Genomic DNA, 25,477 nt, shown 5'->3' with positions numbered 1-25,477 from the left:
CGATCTTAGTTAACTTCCCTGGGTTTAATTAAAACATCTGTGCACTTTTAATTTATCGATTCATCCAGCTCATATGTCATGTTTTTAACACACCCCAGCATGCTCTGCATCATTTTTAACCCGATTTCCACTTAACTAAAGCAATTAAATTCACCCCGGATTAATTAAAGCGTCTCTACCTTCGTGCTCGAGTCAGCGTGTGCTTCTTCCCCACATGGTGCCTGAATGTCACAGACCTGACATACCTGATGAGTTTCTCGTCCTTCTGGAAATTCTTCTCTGAATCTCTTCCTTGCTCATTAATGTGCCATGTGACAGAGCAGAGTGAGGAAGCCCGTGCACCTGAACTTGCACTCTGCCCCTGGCTGTCAGAAGCGCCCTTGGGTATCCTCCCTTCTCGGGGGTCCCGCTGGAGCCTGTCCCCACTGAGACCAGTGGGGGCTGGTGGAGACACTAGGGTGTGTGAGTGTTCTGGGCAGGAAGCTGGGGGGCTGTGTGGGTCGGGGTGACCATCGTGATTAGAATGGCTGTAGATCTTTGCATTTGTCTTTTTATCATCATTCCTTCATTCTGCTTTCTAACTTCTTCACTCTTTTCTACACAAGAAGTCCTTTATTGCTCTGCCCACTTAACAGGGAGGGAATACTGAGGCCATGAGGTCGGTAGGGAGCTATCCAGGGAGTGACAGGCTACGCCCCGCCAGGTATGTTGGACAGAGCATGTCCCTCGGCCGCTGCAGCATCGGGCTTATCTGTCTTTCAGAGGTTTCTCCATTTTTTCCCGACCTGGGGTGCCAAGGATTCTCTCTCATTATTTTTATCTGTACTTATTTAATTCCTAATGAAACTGATTGTCTTTTCAGACTTTTATTGGCTATTTATATTTATGTTTATATGTCCTCGCTCAGGTTTTTATTCGTCTCTTTGTATTGATTCGTAAGCACTCTTTGTGTATTTCAGATATCAAGCTTTAGTCTGTAAAATGCGTTGAAAACCATTTCTTCCCAATGTTGTTCATCCCTTAATTTTGCCTAGTGTTCTTCATCATATAGAAGATCTAAAGTTCACGTATTCCAATCTGAGCTTTCTTCTTTTTCCTCTTGGCTTCTAGAATTTATGTCTTCCTTATATATACCCCTTCCCAAGAAAATAAAATTAGTCTTCAGTATTTTTCTAATAGTTTTGTAGGGCTTTTTCTATTTAGATCTTTAGTGTATATGGAATTTATTAATTTTTTTTCTTTTTATTGATTTGAGAGAGAGAGAGGAAGAAAGAGGGATAGAGAGATAGAAACATCAATGAGAGAGAACATCGATTGGGCACCTCATGCACACCCCCTACTGGGGATCGAGCCCACAACCTGGGCATGTGCCCTGACCGGGAATTGAACTGGTGACCTCTCGGTGCATGGGTCGACACTCAACCACTGAGCCACACTGGCTGGCCTGGAATTTATTTTTTTGAGTACAGTGTACAGTAGAGGTCAAATTTCATTGTCTACCAAATGGGTTGCCAATTGCAGGGACCTACCAAGAAGTTAAACTTACTTTACTAACATCGTTTTGCTCAGCACTCAGCCAAGTCCAGTCTGGAAGGACAGTGGGGGGTCAGTTTTGGTCTCAAGGATGCTGAACTTGGTTGGCATCACCTCCATGACCCAAACATTATATCCTCAGTTGCTTCTGGAAGATCGAGGCATCTTCATTCCTCCATCATTTTTTCCTGCCAGCAGACCAGCTACTAGCACCTGTTAGGTTCTCCATTAACATTTCCTCACTAACTGGGCTGCAAGGCAACCGATTGTTGGTGCTATTTTGACAATTTACCTGGAGTGCTAGGGGCGAGTATTCCCAAGTCTCTTTTCCAAAGGAGTTTTCAATAAGATTTCAAGTCATTTTTAAAAGATACATTATTTGAAATTCCCTCTGCTCATCTGGCCCAGCCCACAAATGACTTGTCACAATGCAGACATGTCCCTCTGCCTGAATGATGAAGCCCTCTCTACCTTTTCTTCAGATATTCTCTCTGCTGCAAGCTCCAAGCAGATAGGATTTGTTGGTCTTAAAATAGCAGACATGAGTGGTTTGTTCTGTTACTTCCCACCAAGTAAATAACGCTGATAATTCGTCTCACCCCTTACAGAGAACTTTGGTGGAAAGAAAAAAAAAATCTGTCTCTTGATCATTAAAATGAGCTTTACACCATTTAGGTGAATCTAAATTGTGTCATTTTTTTGTCATCAGCCTGTTAACTTGTCAGTCGTTAGTGACAACGGTAATTTATTTTTCTTCTGCAGGACTCTTAGCGCTTCCATTTACTAGATTTAGTGAAACAGTAATAGTCACTTTGTACAAACATTTTAATTAATTTTAAGTAGAAGCTTGAATGCACAATGTTCTGCTCCTGGAAGCCTTTAAGAAGGGGGAGGGCGCATGAAACACTCTACGCATGATTCCGGAACCACCTACCGCCCACAGCCAGAGGAGGCTGGGGGAAGAAAAAGATGGGAGCTCTCCGTGAGCATCATCTGATACTCTTCTGTGCTGGGGGGGGGGGGGGGTGTACATATGTGTGTGCACATGTGTGTGTGCACCTTGGAGACCTACAATATTTTTAATGCTATTAACCCTTGAAGTCAGTTTGAAATTCATGACAGAGTATCCATTCATCTCAAACCAGGTGTCAGTTACTGTTCTGAGTCCTTGAACCCACGACCTCACTTAATTCTTGATCATCTCCGAGAGACAATTTTTTGACGGGGACATTGGGTCTCAGAGAAGTGCAGTAATCTTGCCAAAATCTCACAGTAAGTGCCGGGCTAGGTTTTGCACCCAGTCCTTTCTGGCACCCGAACCCTTGCTCGCTCCACTTCTATTCCATATTATTACTGGGCAAGGTGTAAAGTCAGAATTGTTTGTCCTATAACCTGATGTTTAAAAATCATTTGACTTAATGATAGTAAAAATATGAGCAGCATTATTAATACAGGAGATCCCCATTTCCCATCCAATCTCTTCAAGGAGATCTAGACTGAGCCTTACATACTGTGACGCTCTGGGTTGAGTTATGTCTGAGAACGAATCAGTTACCCAAGGGAAGGTATTCTTCATGCCGGTCAGCCAAGTGACCACTGGAGGTCGCTCATCTGGCATTGGCACTCTCTGCCCCATGGCAAAAGGATTCCTAGAGAGCTTCACTGCTCTTGACCCCCCTTCTGCTGTTTAACACGACATCTGAGGCACCCAGTGCCCCACTTTCCAGAGAGCATCACGATGTTTTGCATTTTTACCACAGTCCTGGTACGCATGCGGCAAATACATCGAAGGAAGGCTACATGGAGACATGGAGAACTCTCCGACCTAACTATTCTCCATTTTTCCCCCTGAGTCATTTAAATAGGTCACATTTTCAATCTGATTTCCCAGGCACCTGATTTTCAATAAAATCCATCCTTTAGACAATCCTTTTTTATTTTTCCCCCCACCACTTGGAGTGTATGCAGAAGAGAAACCATTTCAGTATGAATAAAGAAAACAATCCTAACTGTATTATATCCATTAATAAAGACAATAATTATTCACTCCTTCCTTTCTATCCTCTTCCACCTCTTGGTGGAATATCCCCTCAGTCATAGGTGGACCGTTAGGATGATTTTGTTTTAGGTCAGCTTACCATTAAGGTAAAACATGTACTTCCCCAGAAAACAGGCAGAGGTTCACTGCAGACATTGGTCTGTCTACGTCTTTCATTAATGGCCGTTCAGTGCTTGCTCATAACCTTACCCCTGGGGAATCTCTGATTATCAGAACGTAGGAGGAGCACTTCCTTAATCAAGCCAACACTGATGGATGCAGCACCTAGGGGATCAGCCACGATGAACCTGGTCCTGTCCTCGAGTCGTTTACGATATCTTGGAGAAATCAGACATCCACAGAAGGAGAGTTAATTACTATAAAACTGAAATAGAAAGAAGACAGTAAGAGGGGATTGGTAAAGCAGGGCGGGGCGGTTGGCTAGAGAGAGATCTGATTGGATGCGTAATCACATCGTGGTGCACCTGTTGAATTCTTAGAACCTGTGCATTCCAGACCCCGGGGAAACCGGGACTCAGCGAGGCATCTCGATGGGTCCTTCCCGAAGGTCTCTGAGTGCCAGGTCTGTAGCCTGGAGCCATGTCCCCATTTTCGGCCCACACCAGAAGCCAGGCTGGAAACAGGTTCTTGGCGAACTGATCCGGAGGTGAGAAGTTCAGAGCCTGCAGGAGACCACTGAAACCCCACTCGCGGTCTTTAGAAGGGCGGAATCGGCACGACTGAGGCCCAGTGGGGGAAAACTGTTGCTACTCTCAGACAGTCCCTGCTGATTTTCCGCCACCTCCCCAACAGAAGCAGAGGGTCCCGACTGAGCTGGGAACTGCTCAAGAGGTCTTGTCTCCAGCCTGCCCTCTCCCTCCTGTCATTTTAATAGGCCAGGCACAGTGCATCCTTATGCTTTATTACACGTGTGGCCCTTGGCGCTAGATGCAATCGTTTCTTCATGGCCTAGATAAGGAAACTGAGGTTTGGAGAGATGGTACCAAACCTTAGCTCGTCTCCCTTCCTTTTTGGGAAACATAAACCTGTCAGGAATAGGAGTCAACAAACCTGAAGGTAAAAGGATCAGCAAAGCGGGTTCTGATCCCCCAAACGAACATCACCTTGCGAGTCCATATAGCTTAGTTAGGGGCACAGCTTAAAGTCGGGCCAACCTGGCTCCCCACCCGGCTCCCCACCCGTGAGCTCCATGACTTCGACCACCTAACTCACCAGTCTGCCCCTCCTCTGTCAAACAGGACCATGATTTAGCCTCCACCTCGTAGAGGGGTCGTGATGATCATGTAATAAGTTGCACATAAAGCGCTCTAAGCCCAGCCTGGCACATGGTAAGTGTTTAATTGGTGGCGGCTGCAGTTATGGGTTACAGTTTTGCTGATGGTGGTGATGGCTATTGATTATTCGACGGCGGCTCTGCACCTCCATGGCCAGAGGCCTGGCCTGGAACCGTGCAAGCTCAGCCGAAATGCCAGGCAGGCTCTGCCTCCTGAGCCCACCCAGCCCTTCGGCGCTGGTCCCCATGACCCGGTGCTCTGTCTCTGGTCTTGCAGCTGCCTGCCCTGTCCTGTGCAGCGGGAACGGCCAGTACTCTAAAGGGACGTGCCAGTGCTACAGCGGCTGGAAAGGTGCCGAGTGCGACGTGCCCATGAATCAGTGCATCGAGCCTTCCTGCGGGGGCCACGGCTCCTGCATCGACGGGAACTGCGTCTGCTCTGCGGGCTACAAAGGGGAGCACTGTGAGGAAGGTACGCTCCGGGCGCGCTGGGCGGGCGCGCTGGCCGCACCTGGGCCCTCGAGCCTGGGCCCGGGCCCTACGCTCGGCAAAGGAAACCTAACCATCTTGCACAGAAAACTTCAAACCCCTGGGCTTTGATGGATTTCTTGTTTAATTTAAATTGTATTTTTCAATTACAGTTTGCATTCGATATAATTTTGTATACAGTATTGTTGCATGGACTTCCTAAGTTGTCACAAACAGAAGGTTTGTGGAATGGTTCTGGAAGGAAGGTGTTGGTATTTTTGTGTGTTATAGTTCCTTTTCCTTTTCTCCTTTTTTTCCTCTTTAACTTGCTTCCTCTGCCTTTGTCTTTCTGTCTTCTCTTCCCCTCTGTCCTTCCTCCTCCCCTTCCTGCTTCTTTTCCTTCTTTTCTGAATCAGGACTTACCAAAGCTATCCAGAAAAGAAGGTTTCTGTTTTCTTTACTTTTCCTGATAACCTAAGACCCACATACATATATACATATATCTCTGTGTAACTATTTCTGCAAAAATCAATACCACTAGAAAGCAGTGAGGCTGGAAAGACCATCGGTGTCCTTGTCACTTAGACGCCATGTAGGGGAAGTCACCCTGGTTCTCTATGACTGCAGAGTTTGGGGACAGCTGCCGGAGAGCCGCGAGCTCCTGACCCTGAACAGTTCACCAGAACACACACTGACGTGGCCTCTAGCACACCTGGGTAAAAACCCAGGGACGCCATAAACTGACTCCTGGCAAAACAAGACCAGAGACCAGCTCGGAGATCGGGAGGAAGAGCCCCTCTCTGGAGGTGCTCAGAAGCCAGCTCTAACTCGTCCTGGTTACTTCGGTTCGTTCTTTCAGAGAGTGACTGGGTACCAGGGTGTTGGGAGCACCTGGGGTACCGATAAGGCCAGTGCCCTCAGCCTCCTGCTCTGTGTGTGCCCTTCCAGAATGTGGTCCATAGAAGGAAGCAGCCACAGTTGCTAGAGAGGTGAGAACCTAGGTCCTCCACGTCCACCTCCCACTGAAATGTTTCCACGCATCTCAAACAGCCTTTCCCCTCCCATGTTCTCAGTGGAAAAAGAATTGTCAGCTCACCCAACAAACTCAGGGAAAAAGTGAAGCCTGCTGCCTACTCCATGTGAAACAGCTTGAGATGCCCACCCAGGATGTCCCCATAGAGAAGTCCCAGCTGGACACCCTGTGTTCTCTCTCAGCTTCTGACTGCCAAGGTGATAAGGAAGGACCTCAGGTGCTCCGGCGTTCTCAGGTGCAAGTGAACCCATTGTCCTACCCTATAGGGTAATTTGTGGATTGCCAGGGTTCTATACAAAGTAACCAATCATCCCGGCCCTCGCCACAAAGTCATGACTATGGCTTGTCCTAAGAGACACACACAAAGGCTCCTTTAGTGGAATCTCCCATTTCATCGGTTTTAGATACACGGCTACAAAGAGTCAGCTTCCATGACATGATTCTTCTAAGATTTTTCTATATGTCAGTGTTAATGCCCTTAATGAGGCCCCGAAGTCTGACCTCCACCCCCTATCTTCGCTTGCTCGACTCTATAGATATGTTTTCCTCTCTTATAAAGGTAGCCTCCCTCTGTCTGCTTCATAAACCGAAGCTGGGAGCTGGGATGGAGGAAGTACTGATCTAATCACCCTGCCTGAAAGGTTAAAGTTCTTAAAGATCAATGGATCACGGGAGGCAACGCTGCACACGCTGAAAACAGGGGAGAGGCCAAGAATATGACAAGAAAGGTGGAAACGACCTTTGGCACACATCACTTGGCAAGCGGGACATGCAGCCCTGTGACACTGCCCATCTTCGAGTGTTCTCCCTCCAGGAAAGATGGCACATACCTGCATGAGTGGAATTTCAAGTGACTCTCAACTTCCCTACTCCCCCGGCCAGTCTTTCTTACATGGTCAGAATGAATGAACCATCCAACAAAACCCGGAAGCCACGCAGATCGTTAGAAAAGGGTGAAATCTCGTCGATCGATTTCGAAGCTCCCCAAAAAGAACGAAGCGAGTGGCTCGTCCGCGGTTTTCAGACTGGGGAATGGGACCAGGGTGTCTGGGTCAGCACGTTTGCTTCCACTTCGCTGTTTTCATTCCCGATGTTCGTCAGAGTCCTGACGTTCAAACAGTTTGCCCCCCTCCGTTTCTGCTGCGCTCACGTGGTTTCACAACGAACACGTTTGCACGAGAGAACGTGCAACCTCACGTGGTGAGGTTTCGCTTACTGGCGTCCGGGGGAGTGGGAAGGGGATGAGGGAGAAAGTGACACATTGGTTCAACCCAGCCATGTTCTCATGTCCGTGTCACGGCTGAGTCATTTTTCAATGACATTTAACTTCAGAAATGTAATTCGTGGTTCTTCGGGGGTTTATAGTACATATTGTTTGTAAACCTCTTTGGCCTCCTTTTTCATCCTTAGGGATGGAAACTGCACTCACAACCTTTTTTTTTTATTTTTATCAAACCTATGGAGGGCTGAGGACTAAATGAGTTCTAATGATTTCAGCTGCCAGGGGGCTGGTGCTATAAGGCACATGGTACTTAGCTGGTCAAGGCCACTGTCCCCCTTTTAAGTATAACACTGTTTCTATTTATAAAGCTTCGTAAAATGCTGTCCTCCCTCCTGCCTGCTAGACACTCTGAGGACGTGGCCACAAGACCATCTTATGAAATGGGAACCAAATTTAAAATTCAGAGTGAAACTGCCCCTCTTAGAGTCTGAACGGAGTTACTCCATCAGCCGCTGTAATTATACAGCCCGGAGGGCATATTTACTGGTATCCCTGACCAGAGGAAGGGTTGGCTCATATTTCTAGATGTAATAAATGGTTCTTTTAATGACATTCCAGTCCTGGCTAATAAATCTCAGCGGCTCTCCTTCCTTCCTTCATACTGTAATTCAGAATAAAGAAGGAGGAGCTCGTTTATCTGGAAGAAAAATGCCATTTTATTTATTCTTTTGTATATTACTTTTGATTTCATCCTTTTGAGAAACAGATGATGATATAGTTTTTGAGGTTTTTCTTAAAGCTCCTTGCTCTTGGCACCTCACCAATCCTTTTAAGTGGGTAATTGTAAACAAAGGGTGATTTCGGAGACGCACGGCACATGAGATATTTTTGTGTACATTTCAACGTTGCTGTGTTAGAAATGGGGACAGGATATAAACTAGAACTCAGGGATTTTCTTTTATTAGAAGAACGTGGAAAAGATTGATTCTGAATGAATTAGTTCATATTTGGCACAGCATTTATCCCCAAAGGAGAAGTTATTAACACCATTTTTCCTGTCAGTCCTTCGCACTGGAAATGTGTCCCCTCCACAGCAAATGCTTATAGCAATGTCTGTCGTTCATTCTCATAGCGACTGTGCACTGAGCAGCTACTGTATCCCCTTAACACGTGGGAGGTAGGAGACACCAAAGCCATTACACAGTCTTCTTGCAAATGTCTTCTATGTGATGGAACCTGTCATTCATTTACATTCAGATGTGCCCCACCATCCTGAGTGGAGCACATTCAAAAGAATCAGAAGGGTTCCTATCATCAGGAGTTATAATCCCCAAGACAATGAATTCTACATTCAAGTGATTATAACCAGAGCAAGTAACATCATCAGAACAGCTTCAACTAATAATAAATCACTCAAATGCACCTTTCTGAGAATGTGTTCCTGCTTTAAAAATAAACAAACAACCAAACAAAAAATGGTAGCTTCTGTTTCCCCGTGGCTCAAATAGTTTCACACGGATCCCATAAATAATATCTTCCTGAGAATATCCACCTGGAATCCTGAGAAACATCTTTTAACACTGAAAAGTCTTGTTTTTGCCTCAAGGGAGGGGTGCTCTTGGGAAACTTCATGGAATATTGTGATTTCTAATCCACATTCCTCAAATTTGATGTCCACCTGGCATGCATAATCTAAATAATGTATTTTGAGCCAATGTATCAATTTAAAAATACACCATTATAGTGTATGCCATAGAAAGAAAGAAAAAAGACACTATCCTACAAAAAGCTGGGACCAAGGGATTGCTCTCGGTGTCATGATGAACTATTTACAGGTCAAAAATCTTGCAAGTTTGTTTTATTTGTGTGTGTGTGTTTATTTTTTTTAAGAGAGAGGAAGGGAGAGAGAGATGGAAACATCGATGTGAGAAACATCGATCAGCTGCCTCCTGCACACCCCCCACTGGGGATGGAGCCTGCAACCTGGGCATGTGCCCTGACCAGGAATGGAACCAGGACCTCTCAGTCCATGGGACGACGCTCAATCCACTGAGCCACACCCACACCTGCCGGGCAGCATGTTTTAATCTTGGCATTGGGCGGGGAGAGAAATGAAAATCTTCTCCGAGAATCTGAACCACGAGATGGCGCCACCCGCAGGAGGGAATGAATTACGCTATCCATGTGCTCCAAAGACCTCAAGAGAAACATTGGGAGAGGTCTCAAGCTGGCTGTGCCCTCAGGTGATGGCAGAAGCAAATGCTTTCATCTAGGATTTCCAAGCTGTTAAAATGGAGGGAAGGTATGTCTTAGTCAAGTAAGGTGATGAGACCTCCCTGCTTTGCTGATCCACAAGGAAACATCGGACCCCCTCACGAGCACCCACCGTTCGCCATGCAGACTCGGTGATGTGCAGACCCGTCGTCTCCGAATTCCTAGGAATACCTAAGGGGGCTGGTCTTCTAGAAAACCCTGGTAACCAACCCTTGGCTGGATGGATGTCTGAAGTTTGGGGTCACATTCTCACACAAAAAGTCCTGTCCTCAAGAACTGGCCTAGGCAGCTCACTTTTCTTCTCACTGTGAGTTGATTTCAGAATAATAATCTTCAAGTTACCCACTGGATATATATACCCACTCTGATTATTGAGACGGTCAAGCAATCAGACCGTGAAATTGGCAAGAACAACAGCGACCAGAATCTGACCGTTAAGTAGTCCGATTATCTGATGGAAGGTCGGTGCCACGGCTAACAGGATTCACCCACCCGAGGTGCGCATGATTCCCTGCAGGAAGGTTAGCCCCACTGGGCTGTTTCCACACCCAACGTCACCTCTTCTTCCCTGCACATTTACTAACTCCTTCAGTAGGTGTGCTTGGAAAATGGAAACTCATTTTAGACTTGGCCTGGGTGAAACCGTTTGGAAAGTCAGTCACTGATGAACTTTATTGGTTTTCTTTTGGGTCTTTTGTTACCTTCTGAAGTCAGGTATGAGTGAAGTTAGAATCAGCCTCTCTCCTCTTCTCTCCGGTGATGAGGGGCAGTTGGATTTGGCCCTGCCACACACAGAGAGATCACCAGTATTTGTGTTCCAAGCGTAGAACCTCCGATCTGGCTCAATCCAAACAGCAATGTTAGTAAGTGCAAGGTTTTCAAACATAAATGGCACACCTCTGTGTCTGATTCCTCCTCTTTCTGCTTGAGAAGTTCCCTTTTTTCTCTCTACATTCTCTTCAAGTTTGAGATGTGGTGTTCTGACAAATAACAAGTCTTCAGTTCTTTAAGGGACCACGTCAGTACGACCTGGCTGCCCCGGCTGCTTGCGAGGGGGTAGGAACCGGTGTTAGCTGGTGTCTCGTGGCCCGTCCCCCATGCGTGATGCTGTTTTCCTGTTCGTCTTTTCCAGTCGATTGCTTGGATCCCACCTGCTCCAGCCACGGGGTCTGTGTGAACGGAGAGTGTCTCTGCAGCCCCGGCTGGGGCGGCCTGAACTGTGAGCTGGCGAGGGTCCAGTGCCCAGACCAGTGCAGCGGGCACGGCACTTACCTCCCCGACACCGGCCTCTGCAGCTGCGATCCCAACTGGATGGGTCCCGACTGCTCCGTTGGTAAGACGAGGCGTTTTCTCCTCACTTTCCCCAACACGCCTGTCCTGTGACCTTCCCTGAGCCCAAACGCATGGGCAGCTACTCTTCACACTCAGCTGGGATCCTAGGGCCTTTGGGCCATTGGACTCGGGTCTCTTAACTCTCTTCTCCTCTGTCACGTAGTCTGTGGTCCTTGAGAAACAAAAAACCCACTGCCTCGGTTCCTGTGCCTCGCCGGGTCCCTCACTGCACATAGAGGAGGGGCCGGGGGGCCGCTTCCATTTGCATTGTAGATTTTTCTGATGTATGCTCCCGAAGGTACCAGGAAACAAAACACGACAGCTCGGTCCCGGCAAGCTGAGTGGAACATCCTATAAAGCAGCCAAGAGGCTCCCGCGGGTGCAGCGTGAGGCCGCCCGAGCTCCGCGGAGCTCCCGTGACAGGCGGATAATGAAGCTGTGCTGCGCACTTTCTCTCCCTAAAATTGAGAGCGTGTGTCTCCCCTCCCAAGTGACCTTAAAATGGAATGGTTCAAGGCAGCCCCAGCCTTCCCGAGAATGACTCCGCTCACACTGACCAGCCCCGTCCAGGCAGGGCATCATCGTTCTGCCCCTCCCCCTGGGCAGTGAGGCCGCAGTCAGGAGGGAATCTATGGGACGCTTCGCCTGCAATGGGGAAGAAATTATTATTTCACTGCCAACAGAGAAGAAGGAGGAGAGTAGGTTCAAAGGGGCTCTTTTGGAAGCTACTGGAATCTGGCTTCAGCTCTGATGCTCTGGTCCAGGCCAAACTCTGCGGAGGAGAGGGGAGGGGAGCCCTAGAGGCGAGGCCCCACTGTGCTAGTGACGTGCTGTGACTTTGCCTGAGTCACGCCCCTCCCCCGCCTGGTTCCCCTCCCTCAGTGGTCTGTCCTAAGGATGAATGTCTGCTTGTCCTGGCGTGAGAGGTCTGGAACGCCAGAGAGTGCATGTCTGTCTGTCTGTCTCCTCCCCAACCACAAAAGACTTTGAGCTCCTTCGAGAAAGAGGCTGTGTAAACGCTAAACAGCCACAGCGGTCCTCGTTGCCACCATGGGGATGGAGCTGTGGGGTCCCGGTGGACCCTGGTCCAGTTCAGGCTCTCAAGGGGAGAGCATCCCAGCTGGCTAGGGAGTCAGGATTCACAGCTATTTCCCAGTCGGCCTCTCCCAGGCATCGGCCAAGCTGCGTGGCCACTGTCTGATCTCCTGCGGGGTTCTCAGCTCCCCAACACTGGTTCTCACGCTCGAGTGAGCATCAAGACCCCCGGAGGGTGTGTCGGAGCACATTCCTGGGCCCCGGTTCCAGAGTTTCTCATTCAGCAGGTCCAACCGAGGCACAGGTTCCCAGGTAACGGTGATGCTGCTGGTCCAGAGAACCACTGCTCTAGAACATCCATAGCAACAGATCGGTCCCCAGCCAGTGGAGAGAAAGGCCTTCCAAGGTCACACAGTGCTGGACCATGGGGCCTGCTCCAGGGACCCGGGCGTGCGCATGGTCTGGCCGCCGTGGAGGGTTTGTCCAGCTGAGGTGTTGAGCTGTAACCATTGTTTTTCTTCCAGAAGTGTGCTCAGTAGACTGTGGCACGCACGGCGTCTGCATCGGGGGAGCCTGCCGCTGTGAAGAGGGCTGGACAGGCGCCGCTTGTGACCAGCGCGTGTGCCACCCCCGCTGCACTGAGCACGGGACCTGTAAAGATGGCAAATGTGAATGCCGAGAGGGCTGGAATGGTGAACACTGCACCATTGGTAGGCAAACGGCAGGCACCGAAACAGGCACATATTGCTTTATTTTCATAAATCGTAGATCGATAGTGATGGTCGTGCATTGCCGCCGGCTATTCCTTCGGGGACACAGTGCTTGCCAACATTCTTGCTGCCTCTGCAAATCCCCAAGGGGACCGCGAAGGGAAAGGCGAGGTCCCCCATTAGAAAAGGCTTTCCCTTCTTTCCAGAATCCGAGATTGGGAGGAAAGGGACCAAATAAGAAAATCTATCCAAATTACTATTCTCGGGGCGGGAGAAATGTACACGCATGGGAAACTGTTGGGACCTGGAGATTCAAGCTCCCGGATGACCGTGGTCTGTAAGTCACCCCTTTTTTGATGTCCTCCCAGCTGACTGGATCACTGGATCCCTCTCGCTGGCAACAGCTGAACTCATTTTTCTAGACAAGGTCGGATGCAGGCAGGACCCCCAGGCTTCCTGGATCTAGTACCACTGAAATAGGTTCGAGCACCCTCTTGCTGGCCCTAGACAAGGCTTCCTTCTGGGGCTCCTGACTCTCCCCATCAGCACCACCCTCACCAGACATCTCCTCTGGTCCCCATCCTCAGCCACCTCTCTAGAGAAGCCCTGATGGAGAATGGCTTTTAAAAGTCATTTTCTTGTTGAGAAGTAATAATTCTCAAGTTTTTTTTTTTCTTTTTCTTTTTTTTATTATTGCATTATATATGCAATGTTTTTATTGTATATGCATTATTGTGCTTTAAGGTGGGAAAATACTGGACAGAATATATTCCATTTCCCCTTTCATTGAGGTGAAGGAAGCCACAGCTCTCTGGTTTTGCACGTCTCTCAAACAGTTCGGATGACCCCCGTTCTGCCTCTGGTTTTCAGACTTGTTGTTCAATCAAGTCAAGTCTGGGAATCGTTTCATGCCAAGCCGGCTAGTTCACTTGCTTGCATGAAAATGCCCAGAGATGTCTCCAAACTCCTGATTTGCCCCTTGAAGTCACTTTGGTTCTAGCCATCACGTTGAGGGTTGTCCTCTCTGTCCCATCCCCCAAACCCTAGTCACCGATCGTCCACCTGGAGTGAGAGACGGGGGTTAGGAGCTTACCCAGGGCTGACTCGTGAGAGCAGACTCAGTTTCCCATGCTGTTCATTTGGGTGCTTACGCAGAGAGAAAGTGCTCTCTGCAGAGACTTCGCCCAGGTCCATCTGATTGGGCATCCAAGGGCAGCGGGCCAATCCAGGCCACAGCCACAGCACTGGGACCCTGCCGGGACAGCCTGTGGGCAGTGAATGGTTTTTGCAATCTCTCGCTGGTGCTCCAGATCCCGCCCCCGCAGCCACTTCCATCTTCAGTTCCCTGCAGAGTCTCGTAAAAAGAAGTAAAAAGACTTTCAAGGGAGGGATGTGCACAGCCCACTACAAGACAGTTTACAATTCTTCCCAATAGCTTCCACTGTCGGGGACGTTCCCCTTGATGTATTTTTGCATGCCCTCTGTGACATACATACTTTCCCCTCCCCTATACCTTTATTTCTCCCAGTCTTCCCCCACAAAAGAGCGCTTGCCCACCAATAACCTCCAGGTAGGAAATCCTACTTTCTCTCCATACACAACCCAGCTTCACCTCCCCTTGGCTCTGCCCTTCCCACATCTGCCGAGGTTTAGTGTCTCGCAGCGATGTCTGCTGACTCTCTCCCTACCACCCATCTCTGCTCTGGAACAGCTCACAGGGAAGCCCAGACACCTCAGAGCAGCGTTTGAAAAACCACGGCCCGCAGGGCCGAATCTGGCCTGCTGCCTGTTGTTCGACGGCTTATAAGCTGAGAATAGATTTTACATTGATGGTTAAGGGTTGAAAAAATTTTTTTAATATCTTTTGCACTTAAAAATTATGTGAAATTCAAATTTCAGTGCCCATAAACAAATGTTATTAGCCGATAACCACACCCATCTGGCGATGTACTGTCAACTTCCACGTTGTGTCTCAGCGTCGAATGATTGGGACAGAGACCTCATAGTCCACAAACCCATTGGTTATCTGGCTCTTTGCAGGGGGGAAAAAAAAAATGGCCAACCTGAATTAGAGAGTCGTGCAATTCTTGATGGAGAGAGAAAGGAGAGGGGCGGGTCAGTGTTTGCATTAGGAGGAGCCCAGTTCTGGCTTGAAGGACCTCAAGGGCCAAGAGAAAGGAAGACAAAGGTGCAGGCATCACCACATGGATTCGAGAGAAAACTGCAGTTGAGTTGCAGTGTCTCTGGGGCCTTTGGAAATGAGGCGGGAAATGATGACTCAGTCTCAATAGAAAATGCTGAGGATATAGCAGCAGGAGAACACAGGAGCTGTTTTGTTCTTGCTAGCCCTGTGGGTGAGATGAATTAGAAAAAGGTATTTCTGCAACGAAGTATTTGGTTCAAGTTTCACATCTTCATGCACTACGATATTCTTGAGAGACATCAGAGAAAATGCAAATGTATATGCCAAGTCACGCTCCCCAAAGGCAGCGAGTGGTGATCTGGGCAAGTCACCTGTTCAGAACAATGACCTCTCATGTCTTTATGAGTTGGTGCTATGTGATTGGCAAAGATCTTTATCACCAAAGTGTTTTGTTGTGAGAAATTAGAGCTCTCTGGTTTTATTTGTAGGGTAGATGATGTCTCCCCATAGTTGTGCTTTCTGGGGGTTGCTCAATAAAAAATAAAAAATAAATTTTAAAAAGACCAGACATACCTTGGTTGGTAAGATGTGCTATTCAGAATCCAGAGGTGTTCTTGTGCACATAATTGCTTCTTTTGCTTTCCCACCTCTGGCCCCAGAGCTGTTTCGTGGGGATTTTATCCTTTATTTTGAGCAGACATTCCTGTCAATTCATTTTAAGTAATGCCACAATTTACAAGCATGGATTCCGTCCTCTTCGGGGATTCTGACAATCAGAAAGGGAAGGGGCCTTTGGTCCTTTCCAAGCAGATCCCCAAATGCTGTATTTTGAAAATAGAAAATAAATAAGAATGAAATAGCACCTAGAGTGCAAACAACGTATTGGGAGATTTGGGGTGAGGCAGAGCACTGCGTGGTTAGTGTTGGGGTACTTGGGTTGTCTGTGGCCTGTCTTCAGAAGGTCATGGGGGGACAATTTGCTGGCCATTGCAAATAGTCCACTGACTAATTCACATCAGCACTGTGGACCAGATTTATTTTGCTGAAGGAAGCAAGACGGTAGAGGGGGAGACAGGATGAGGGTAAAGACACAAACTTCTAACACAATTGGGTAGAGATTTACCAGGATCTATCCATGTTTAGCCAAATGCACATCTGAAATTTTTTCAACCAAATTATATTTTTTATATTTGGAACTTTAGTATACGTGGCTACAGATTTAAATATAAGGTATACCATTTTGTTGTTAACCATTAGAGTTAACTTATTGGTAGCCTAGATTCTACCGAGTAGCGATTCTTATATTACCTCTTTCTAACAAGTTAAATATAAGGTATGGCTAAAATTTACAGAATTGCATAAATAAGAAATATGCTTTGCATCCAAATCAAGCACACTTCATGTATATCTTCGCAATGTATTCGCATTTTTTGCATAGCCTGCATTTGCTCTTATGAATAAATCAGAAGGCACATTGCGTAGTTAGAACAGCTTTATTCTTTAAATATGATCCCAAAATGGGTTGTTGTTTTGTTTTGTTTTTTCTATAACCTGCCACTACCACCACGACTACTCCTAATTAATACAGGGGATTTAATTTCAGAAGGCCATCTAAGGCTGTAATACCAGGGCCTAGGGAATCAAAGAATAGGTCAAAAATCACTATCAACTATAGTAAATGCAGATAAGCATCTCTTATATTATAAAGAAATAGAGTAGTTGTTAGTGTATTTTGTGAGCAGAATAATTGGGTAATTACAGGGAGAAATCAACATTCATGTTGCCGGTGGAAGAAGGTAGGGGAGCTAAATGCTAATTGAGAGTTGTTGCTATTATCTCCTGAATGTGGGCTGTCCAGACATTTATTCTCAGTAATACCACCTAACATAGCCGTAGAATAAGTCCACCATCACTGGGCACCGACCCTCAGTGAACTGTTAGGTGTCTGGGCAGCGAGTAATGCCTGTAATAGTTATTCCAACTTGTTTATCCTCTTTAATTGGTTGGGGGAGAAGTAGGTTCTTGTGGTGTTAATAAGGGAAATGAATCTTTACCCAAGGTAAACCCAGCCGTGCGACTGATGTGCTGATTAAGTGATTGTCATCAGAAGTAGACAGGTCCCAGTGCAAGAGGCAGCGAGCCCCGGGGCTGGAGGGAACAGGTTGGGGAAGAGAGCGGCTGTCAAACGAACCAGCCTCCGACTGAATACAGCCGCTTGTGCATCTCATTCCTGGTTCGTTCTGTGATGGAAACGTTTTCCTGGCAGCGACTGTCCTGGAGCATTTCAGCCCCCACGACTACGCGGACATCAAGTTGGGATGAAATTAACCACTGTGGAGCCATTCTTACCTCCAGGTCTGTGGGAACAGCTAATCCTCTGATGGGCTGATCCACCCACCCCTCTGGGGGCTCTTACTCGGAGCTGCCCTAGGAGCTTCCTCTTTGTTGAAGTGAAACCCTAACGGGGTGGCCTTTCATGTTAAAAGTTAGAGACAACCTCTTAGCAAAGTACAAAAGATGTTCCAATGCTGATTGTTTCCCCCTACAATTTGCCCAAAATGTGAGCCTTCTCATCGAAGCACTGTGTACCCAGAAGTTCTCTTTGAGCCTGGGTCAAGCGGCCTGCTCAGGTTTCTTGCCCGAACCCAGAACAAGGATCCGGAGGTAGAAGTCACAGGAACTCGCTGCCACCTCACCGCAGGAAGGGAAGCACAGTGAAAGGGGAAAACTGCCCCATAGGCAGGGAGATTCTCGTCACTGACGGGGCTTACTTTCTGGCCTAGACGTTGAAGAGGGGTGATCAGCATCCGTTCGGAAGACAGACCGGATAGACACAAAGTTTGTCCCGACTTGACGGCTCAACCGTTCTGGAGTCGACATGGAAACCTCCCGTGTGGTGGTCCCTACGTGATTTCGTAGTATCTGCCGATGTAATGAGCCCCTCTGGGCTGACAGTGACTTGAGCACCCGTTGTACTGTCCCCTTCATGTTACGGGATCCCGTTCATGTGCAAGCCAACTTGTAGCCCAGAGTGACAGGGCCAGACCCAAAGAGCAAAAAGCTTGACATTACTGACTTTGCCAAGACAAAGAACTAAAACCAGAAAAGCCATGGGAAAGAGTTAGTATGAGGAAGATTCCAGACTCAAAAGAAAGGAAAACGTGGAAGAGTGAGAGCTGTTGAAAACACGGGGTGCACCGCCCTCGTGTGTGTGGTGAGCTGTCATTTCCGAGTCTATAATTCTAGCTCGCACAACACGCACTGAAGACTTGGCACGAACAGGGAAGGAATCAGGCGGCCTTAGGGCTCTGAGCTCCCTCAGGGATTTGCAGTGGGCATTTTCTCATCACTTGCTGTCTGGTCATTGTGGTGTCATGGAGAATAGGTTGACCTGGCGGGGGGGGGGGGGACGGGGGGGGATCTGGGTTCTAGGCTTGACTCTGCCAGGAACATTCTAGGTTCCCTGGGGCAAATGAGGAGGTTGGGCCACATAATTGCTCTCAGAGTGTGATCCACAAACATGAGACACTTTTTGTGATCGTCCAAGTATATGTTATTGAATAACTTTTGTAGGGCTTTTAAACATAAGTATTAGGGGAAACAATAACTAGTTCCTCACACCCGTGATCGTACTAGGATTATTGCCGAGAGGTGCGGCGACAGTAGCTCCTGATGTTGGGCCTGAGTAAATGTAAAGAAAAATATTAAGTAAATGTAAGTGCAGATATTGCCCATACTATGAATGCAATATGTAAGTGGCCGGATTTAGAACACATGTGGATGAGATGATATCTAAGGACCTGCCTGTGTCCAGAATTTTAATGCTTTCGATGCAAAATCATGAGTGGGCTGTTCTAAGGGGCAGGGAGCGTTTCCGGCTGTACTCCATCATGCACACTGGGCATTACAGGGGTAGACAGAGGGCTGGCGCAGCTGGCGGTGTGTGGTCGAATTGCTGAAGATGCTCAGGGGCGCTTTGTCGTTAGTCTGTCTGCTCATCTCAGCTCCGATTTGTGTCCGGTTCACCTAGCCAATCTTTCAGCGCATTGTAAACCATTTCTACACAATCTGAATGATCAGACCCCATTGTGTCCATTTATATTTGTGTGTGACTAGAAGGTGAAGGGGCTAAAACAGGATCTCAGCGATGTGTGTCCACTTCTCCTGGACTCAGGACAATGCCAGCGTGATAATGACATGCTTAAGACAGAGGCTTTTGTGTCCATCTACTGAGATCAAATCCTAGCCGGTTTCCTAACGTCGATGTGCCTCAGTCTCTTTGTCTGTAAAATGGGAATACTAAAACTATAACCTCGTTGAGTTATATGTGAAGTACGTGGCACCGTGCCCACCACAGAGTAAGAGCCAAGTAAATGTGAGCTGACATCATTATCATCATCATCATCCCCATCATCACCATCATTATCTAGTACTAGTGCAGGAAACTAAAAGGCATAGGAGGGTTATCACAATAACGTCTCCGTAAGACATTTCTGCTACCTTCAGCCTCCTTTTGATATATCTGCCTTCGATCCATCAAGCAGTTAGTTGCATGTCAAAAATAACACCTACCCATTATTCATTTCCTGAACAAGTTGTGTAATGTGGCTGGAATCTGGTTCTTACTGAAAAACATACACTGCCTCTCTTACCTGGAATTAAACCTGCTTGTTTTGCCAAACATCCCAATTGTACATGGAGTCAAATATCTGAATATCCTTATGTTAATAGAGGCTTACTGTGAAATTGGAGTTTGCTACTTTCGACCACAATGTCTCAAGCTAGACCTCTTGGACCTACTCTGGGGGACCCAAGAGGTCTATGAAAACTTGTTTTAAACTCTGGGTTGATTTCTATAATGAATACAGTTTTAAAAGACTTCGTTTAAGTAGTCATTTGGCATTCTGTTGTTACTGAGTAGGACAGAATGTCAGTTCTTGTAAGCTAGCGTTTCTCAAAGTGAGAGCGCAGACGAATTCCTGAGAAGTTCCGAAGGATACTGTTCTCCTTTCCGAAGGAGCCTGGCATTTCTCACCTTGTCCTGGCCTCTCTTTCGCTCACTCCATCTCATTCCCCAGGGATCTTGGCGACAAAATTATATCTGCAGAGTCGCTGTGCCCAAGGAATAACGCAGGAGGTTCTACTTAGTCGCACATGTGCCCTTTGGAGACCCAAACTCTCACTGATGGTCTGTCCCTATTCAGCCCAATAAACTCCACAAGCATCCTCATCCCTCCCACAATGCATTGTTGTGCTCCCTGGAGCCAGGCCCGTGGGTAACATCTGGGGAGTCTTGGCAGTGCCTTGGCTCATCTCCTGGGTTACCAGGAGCCACACAGAACCCCAGACGTTCATGTAAGAAGCAGGTTTTACACTCCCAAGTGGCCCGCCTGATGGGGTTCGGTCTCAGACCAAGCCACTTCTGTGACAGCACATTACCTCACAGGCTCCTTTCAAAAGGCGCGTCTTGATGGCCCGTGGAAAACAGGGCGTCATCCTTGAGAAAACCCACCAGCCAACGTCGGGGTGTACTGCTTTCCTCCTCATCCTTTCTGTGCATCACCGTAATCAGACGCACGGAAGGTCACCCCGTCAGTGACCATCTCTGGGTCTTTTCCTTCACGGGTAATGAAGGAACCGCACAAGGAGCAGCCAGCGCAAGCGAAGTATTTCATCATAAACATTCTCGGGATAATTAGAATGGATTAAATTACAAGAGAAAATGCATTTAGTTAATCTTCCTTCTAATTAAAAAATATCCCCAGTTTTAAGTAAAGTGTTTGTTCTTAAAAACATATTTTCACTGTAATCAGTAAGGGGGAGGCCTGTTTGGTCCTCAAAGATAGGACGCAGCATCTGCAAAGTAATGAAAAGCTACGAGCCAGTGGGTTTTATTATTATTATTATTAAGACCCTTAAGAAGCCTGCTCCATCTTTTCTGGTCACTTTCACCACGGAATTCTCCACCAACAGCTTCATTCCGTGGTCCGTGGTGGCGTTCCTGTCTTTCTGGTCCCAGACGGTTGAGGCTGTGGTTGACTCTTCTGGTCAAGTGCCACGCGAGGAGATTAATTCAGCAGAGACGTATATACTTTTCCACGTGGTCAGGGAAACTAGTCAAATGAGACCTGTGGGTGACGTGAGACATGGCTCAACTCAGCTGCCACCCTCACCCCAAATGTTCCCACACGTCTCCAGTGATGTCTTACGTGGTCACGTTCAGCCTGTTCCGATTCTTCCAGCTTGGCATCCTCATTGAAACCTGCTGCCTACAGAATTCACTTCGGGGGAACCCTGCAGGGCCTCCCCTCTGCCAGGGTCCGTGCCAGCGGTGTGCAAGCCCATTCTGCTGAAACCCTGCTGTATTTGACAGCCGAGGAGTGAGTGCCACCCTCCCCCACACCGGGGCACTTGATCGGCCGAGTCCATGTTCCTTTGAGAAAACAGCCTTCCCTTTTTATTTTTGCCTATAGCTCCTCTCGTAGACGTCCAGGGTTTGTCGCAGGGCTGGGCTGCAGATACCGTGGGGTTCTTTGCCTCTCCTCACTGCCCCCCACCCTCAGTCACCCTCCACCCGCCCAGGGCTGGAGGAGGATGCTCACAGGTCTTCACACATAGCCCGGCTCTGAGTCCCAGTTTGGACTCAGGTAGGACCCCAGCACCTTCCCCAGCACCTGCAGATGCTCTCCTGCCTCCTAACGGTCGTGTCACAGGACTGGAGAGAGAACTGCCTCAGATCCTCCAGGTCCCAGGTTTCCAGAAGTTTCTGGCTCAGATCTTGGCAGCTGACCGCTCCAACCACCCGGCACCGCGCAGCCGAAACTATACATCACGAAAACGGCATCCTGCCAGACCCCAGAGAAAGGAAGGGTTAACCAATGTCCCAGGGACAGAAAGTCCCACATCATTGCTGTTCATAGAAAATGGAAGTTGATGAGACTCCCGGGCCACACATTTCAAGTGTGGCCGCAGCCGCACCTATAAATTAGCCATGAAGTTGGCCAGCACTTGGCCCAAAAGAGACATCTGTCTGAAGCTGTAAGCAGAGTCGTGGGCTCTGATACGTGTGAATTGCATTTCTTTAATTTTTTTAAATCATGTCTTAAATTCAAGACGAACTGCCAGACAGCCCTGTCTGATTGTCCAGCAACGATGCCAGAGGGCGGGGCCCCAGCGATGATGAAATAGCCACCTCACAAGCACAGAGGACACGTCTGATTTTTTTCCAACAAGCTAGCAAGCTGTCGATCACAGGTCACATGACTGCATCCTCAACACAGCCCTCTCCAGCGACAGGAAACACAAAGCCACGGGTGGCTGGGGCCTCGCAGAGAGCACCCTGGCACCGGGCAGCGAGGTTGTCTCTGCGCGAGGTACACGAGAGGCCAGGAAGCCCAGGTGGCACTGGGGATTGCGATCCCCGTGAGCAGGGAGAGAGAAGGAAGATTCCAGAGGCAGTGAGAGAAACTAGCGTTTCCCTATTAATCCAGGGGAAGGCAGGCGAGTTGGGTCCCGTAAGCGTGTTGCTATTGGCTTCTCGCCGTACTTTGAATGTGCACTGATTTAACTTGTTATTTCCATGTAATGAGGCCAAGAAAGAGCTGCGTCGGTTCACGTGCAACCTGCTCTCGGGGTCGGATACAGGACATGTTAGCGTGTCATAGAGTTGCCCGGCACAGTAAACAATCTGCCCAGGGTTAAACAGCTTGAAACACGTCATACACAACACTACTCCACTCTCTCAAAATCTCCCACATGGTGTTTGTAGACTCTAACATCTTCCTCTCTGGGTACTGTTAACACTCATTGTCTCGCTGATGCTTTACTGTTGTGGTTACCGTGCGTCAGGGGCGGGGCTGCTGTGGGGGGAGGGGTAGCAGAAGGATTACCGCAGGAGCTCGGAGTCTAACAGGCCCGGCTTCGAACCCAGCCCCACCACAGCAAGTGCGGTGACCTTTGGCGAGCTGTGTATCTCCAGCACCTGGGTTTTTCCACTTGTAAATCGGGAGCAATAGTGCCTAAGTGCGACTGTTGTGAGGAGTTCACTTGACCCAGAGTGGACACCCCATAAATGTCAGCTGAAAAATCATTAGCGCCACCCCAGAAAGAGAGGTCGGTGCTCAGCCTGACGTGTTCACCCAGGCGCCCGGCCCCTCCTCTCCACTCGTGCAGGAGAGCGTGGGTACCTGGTTACAGGCCCAGGGACGGGAGAACACAGAGCGTGAGAGCCTGCCAGGGAGGGATGGAGAAATGGCCCAGGGAGGATCCGGCTTCCAGTTGCAACAACGTGGATGTTAGAAGCAGACACCCGAGAGCCACAGGCATGTCCTCGCCCAGCGGGGTCCCCCTCCAGCGGAGCGGTGGCAGGTGTGTTCGCTCATCCATGAAGCATCGGCTGAGCACCTGATGGATGCCGGGTGCAGCCTTTGCTTCCTCTGGGTGAGCCCCTGGGTAGCGGGGGGCAGAGAGAGGTGGTCCCCAGAGGGGTGGGCGACAGTCCGGGGAACTCCAGACCCCCGCTGCTTTGTCTTCGTGAGACTTCGCTGTTTTCTGACTCGAGACCCCCTTCCTGGCATCTCTGCCAGTACTTTTCGGTTGACGCCTCCACATTCTTCCCGCTCCCAGCCTCCCAAGGCGATCAATGCAAGGAAGAAGGAAGCCTTCAGCCTCACACGGTAGTTGCCGTTCATTTGTAACGCAACGTAATTAAATAAAAGAAAGCAGTCAGGTGTCAGACTGTGTGGGTGCACACAAATGACTCCCTCATAACCGTGCATATTTTCAACAACGCCAGAAATTTAGTTAAATCAAGTGAAGACGGCAACTCATTAAATTTTTATTTTCCTTCCTATCCTTATTTATCTTTTAATCCTCTATATAGGGCACAACTTGTTCTGGTTAAATAACACTCGTTAATTAAGTCTTACCTTCTCTTAGCTAGGGCTATATTTTTATTTATTATGAAAACCTTCAGACGCTTATAATCTAATTTAGTTGGATTACTGCTTGGGCATCTCCAAGGAAGAAAACCTTGAGGTTTCAAGGTGGAATTACTGGCGGCGGGTGGGGGGAGAAACCAAGTTTTCTTCTCTTTCCCCCGGCAGGCGGAGGTTGGGCGGCCTCTCCTCTGTTAGGGGAGTTGGCCTAGATTTGGATAATGAGGGCATTATAAATTCAGTGTCTTTGTTGACTGTGGGAAGGGGAGGGAGGGCAGGAAGAGTTGTAGACCCGAACACCCGTGTGGACGAGGCTGGAACGACGTGAGCGCGCTGAGCAGAGTGTAAGGCGGTGAGGGGCCGTCATGGATGCCAAGTGATGCCCATCTGCGGAGGGCAAACAGGACCACCTTCAGCTGAGGGTTGCCACGTCGCCGAGTTCTGCCCAATTGTCTATTTCTCAATAGAAGCCAGACATCGGGATTGTTACGCTTAGTCTCCCGATTTCCAGATGTTGGCAAGCAATTCAAAATTGGTGAGAATGCTGGACAGGCCATGCAGACGAGGTGGGAGCCACCTGGGGCATCCGACGGCGGCCACTAACACGTCTCCACTGCGGGTCGGCACTGAGCTAGGGAACATCATGCCTGGCTTGAGGCTGGGACAGCCCTGGCTTCTTTTCTTTGACTGCCCGACTCTCCTGGTGACTGGTTTAAGCCGGGGGGAGTCTCCTTACCATGGTACAATGGCGATGCTTTGCACTTACCTGGTGAATTTTCTCCAAGGAGCTCAAAAGACTTTGTGTGGCCTCGGTCAGCCTCGCAGCAACCCCACGAAGCAGGCAGGTAGCTGTTGCCCCAGATACACAATGAGCAGCAATAGAAAGTATTTTACACAAGGCAGCTAGGTCGACTCATTGGTTGAAATCCATGGTCTGCCCCCAAGAAACACGGACAGGGTTTCCCATGACTGCCCCTCTGCTGCCTTTCCTGGCGTCTCTTCCTTCCATCTGCTCTAGTTGACGGCCAAGCCCCAGATCTCAACAATATGTACAGGCAAACTGAGCCAGTGACTAATTCCTGTCGTGTGCGTGTGTGCTTGTGTGTGTGTATACACGTCTCTGTGTGCATGCGTGTGTGCACCCGTCTGACTTCTCAGCAGGCCCAGCATGGTATACCCACACCCATTACAACACATCTCTGCATTGGACACTGGTCTAATGCCATGCTCTGAAATGCTACTCTTGCAAATGTTCAACCCTAGAAACTCCAAATAAGTGTCTTTAGGGTTCTGGACATGTGTCTAATAGTTCATGCTGCTAGGGGCCCCCATATCCCTCGCTCTTCCTTAGACCGATAGGATCCCAGTCTCCCTTGCAGAGCAAGCAGACTGCCCCCTCTTTGGCCACAGTGGATGAACAGGAATGGCCATGAGAAGCAGGGTTAAGGGCTAGAGCGGT

General features: G+C 48.5%; 1 protein-coding gene across 2 annotated transcripts in view; it reads left to right on the top strand.

The window, feature by feature from the left end:
- Positions 1 to 25,477, top strand: part of TENM2 (teneurin transmembrane protein 2) — an 883,834-nt gene that overhangs the window by 744,044 nt on the left and 114,313 nt on the right. For both annotated transcript variants that reach the window (XM_036239731.1, XM_036239730.1), the window contains 3 exons: positions 5,143 to 5,337; positions 10,995 to 11,195; positions 12,754 to 12,939. In XM_036239731.1, coding sequence (XP_036095624.1) covers positions 5,143 to 5,337; positions 10,995 to 11,195; positions 12,754 to 12,939 — 582 coding nt within the window. The remainder of the gene's footprint in view (positions 1 to 5,142; positions 5,338 to 10,994; positions 11,196 to 12,753; positions 12,940 to 25,477) is intronic.

Source organism: Molossus molossus, unplaced genomic scaffold (genome assembly GCF_014108415.1).
Source record: "Molossus molossus isolate mMolMol1 unplaced genomic scaffold, mMolMol1.p scaffold_m16_p_4, whole genome shotgun sequence".
Lineage (NCBI taxonomy): Eukaryota > Metazoa > Chordata > Mammalia > Chiroptera > Molossidae > Molossus > Molossus molossus.
Note: the sequence above shows the minus strand (reverse complement) of the source record. Positions and strands in the feature narration are given on the sequence as shown.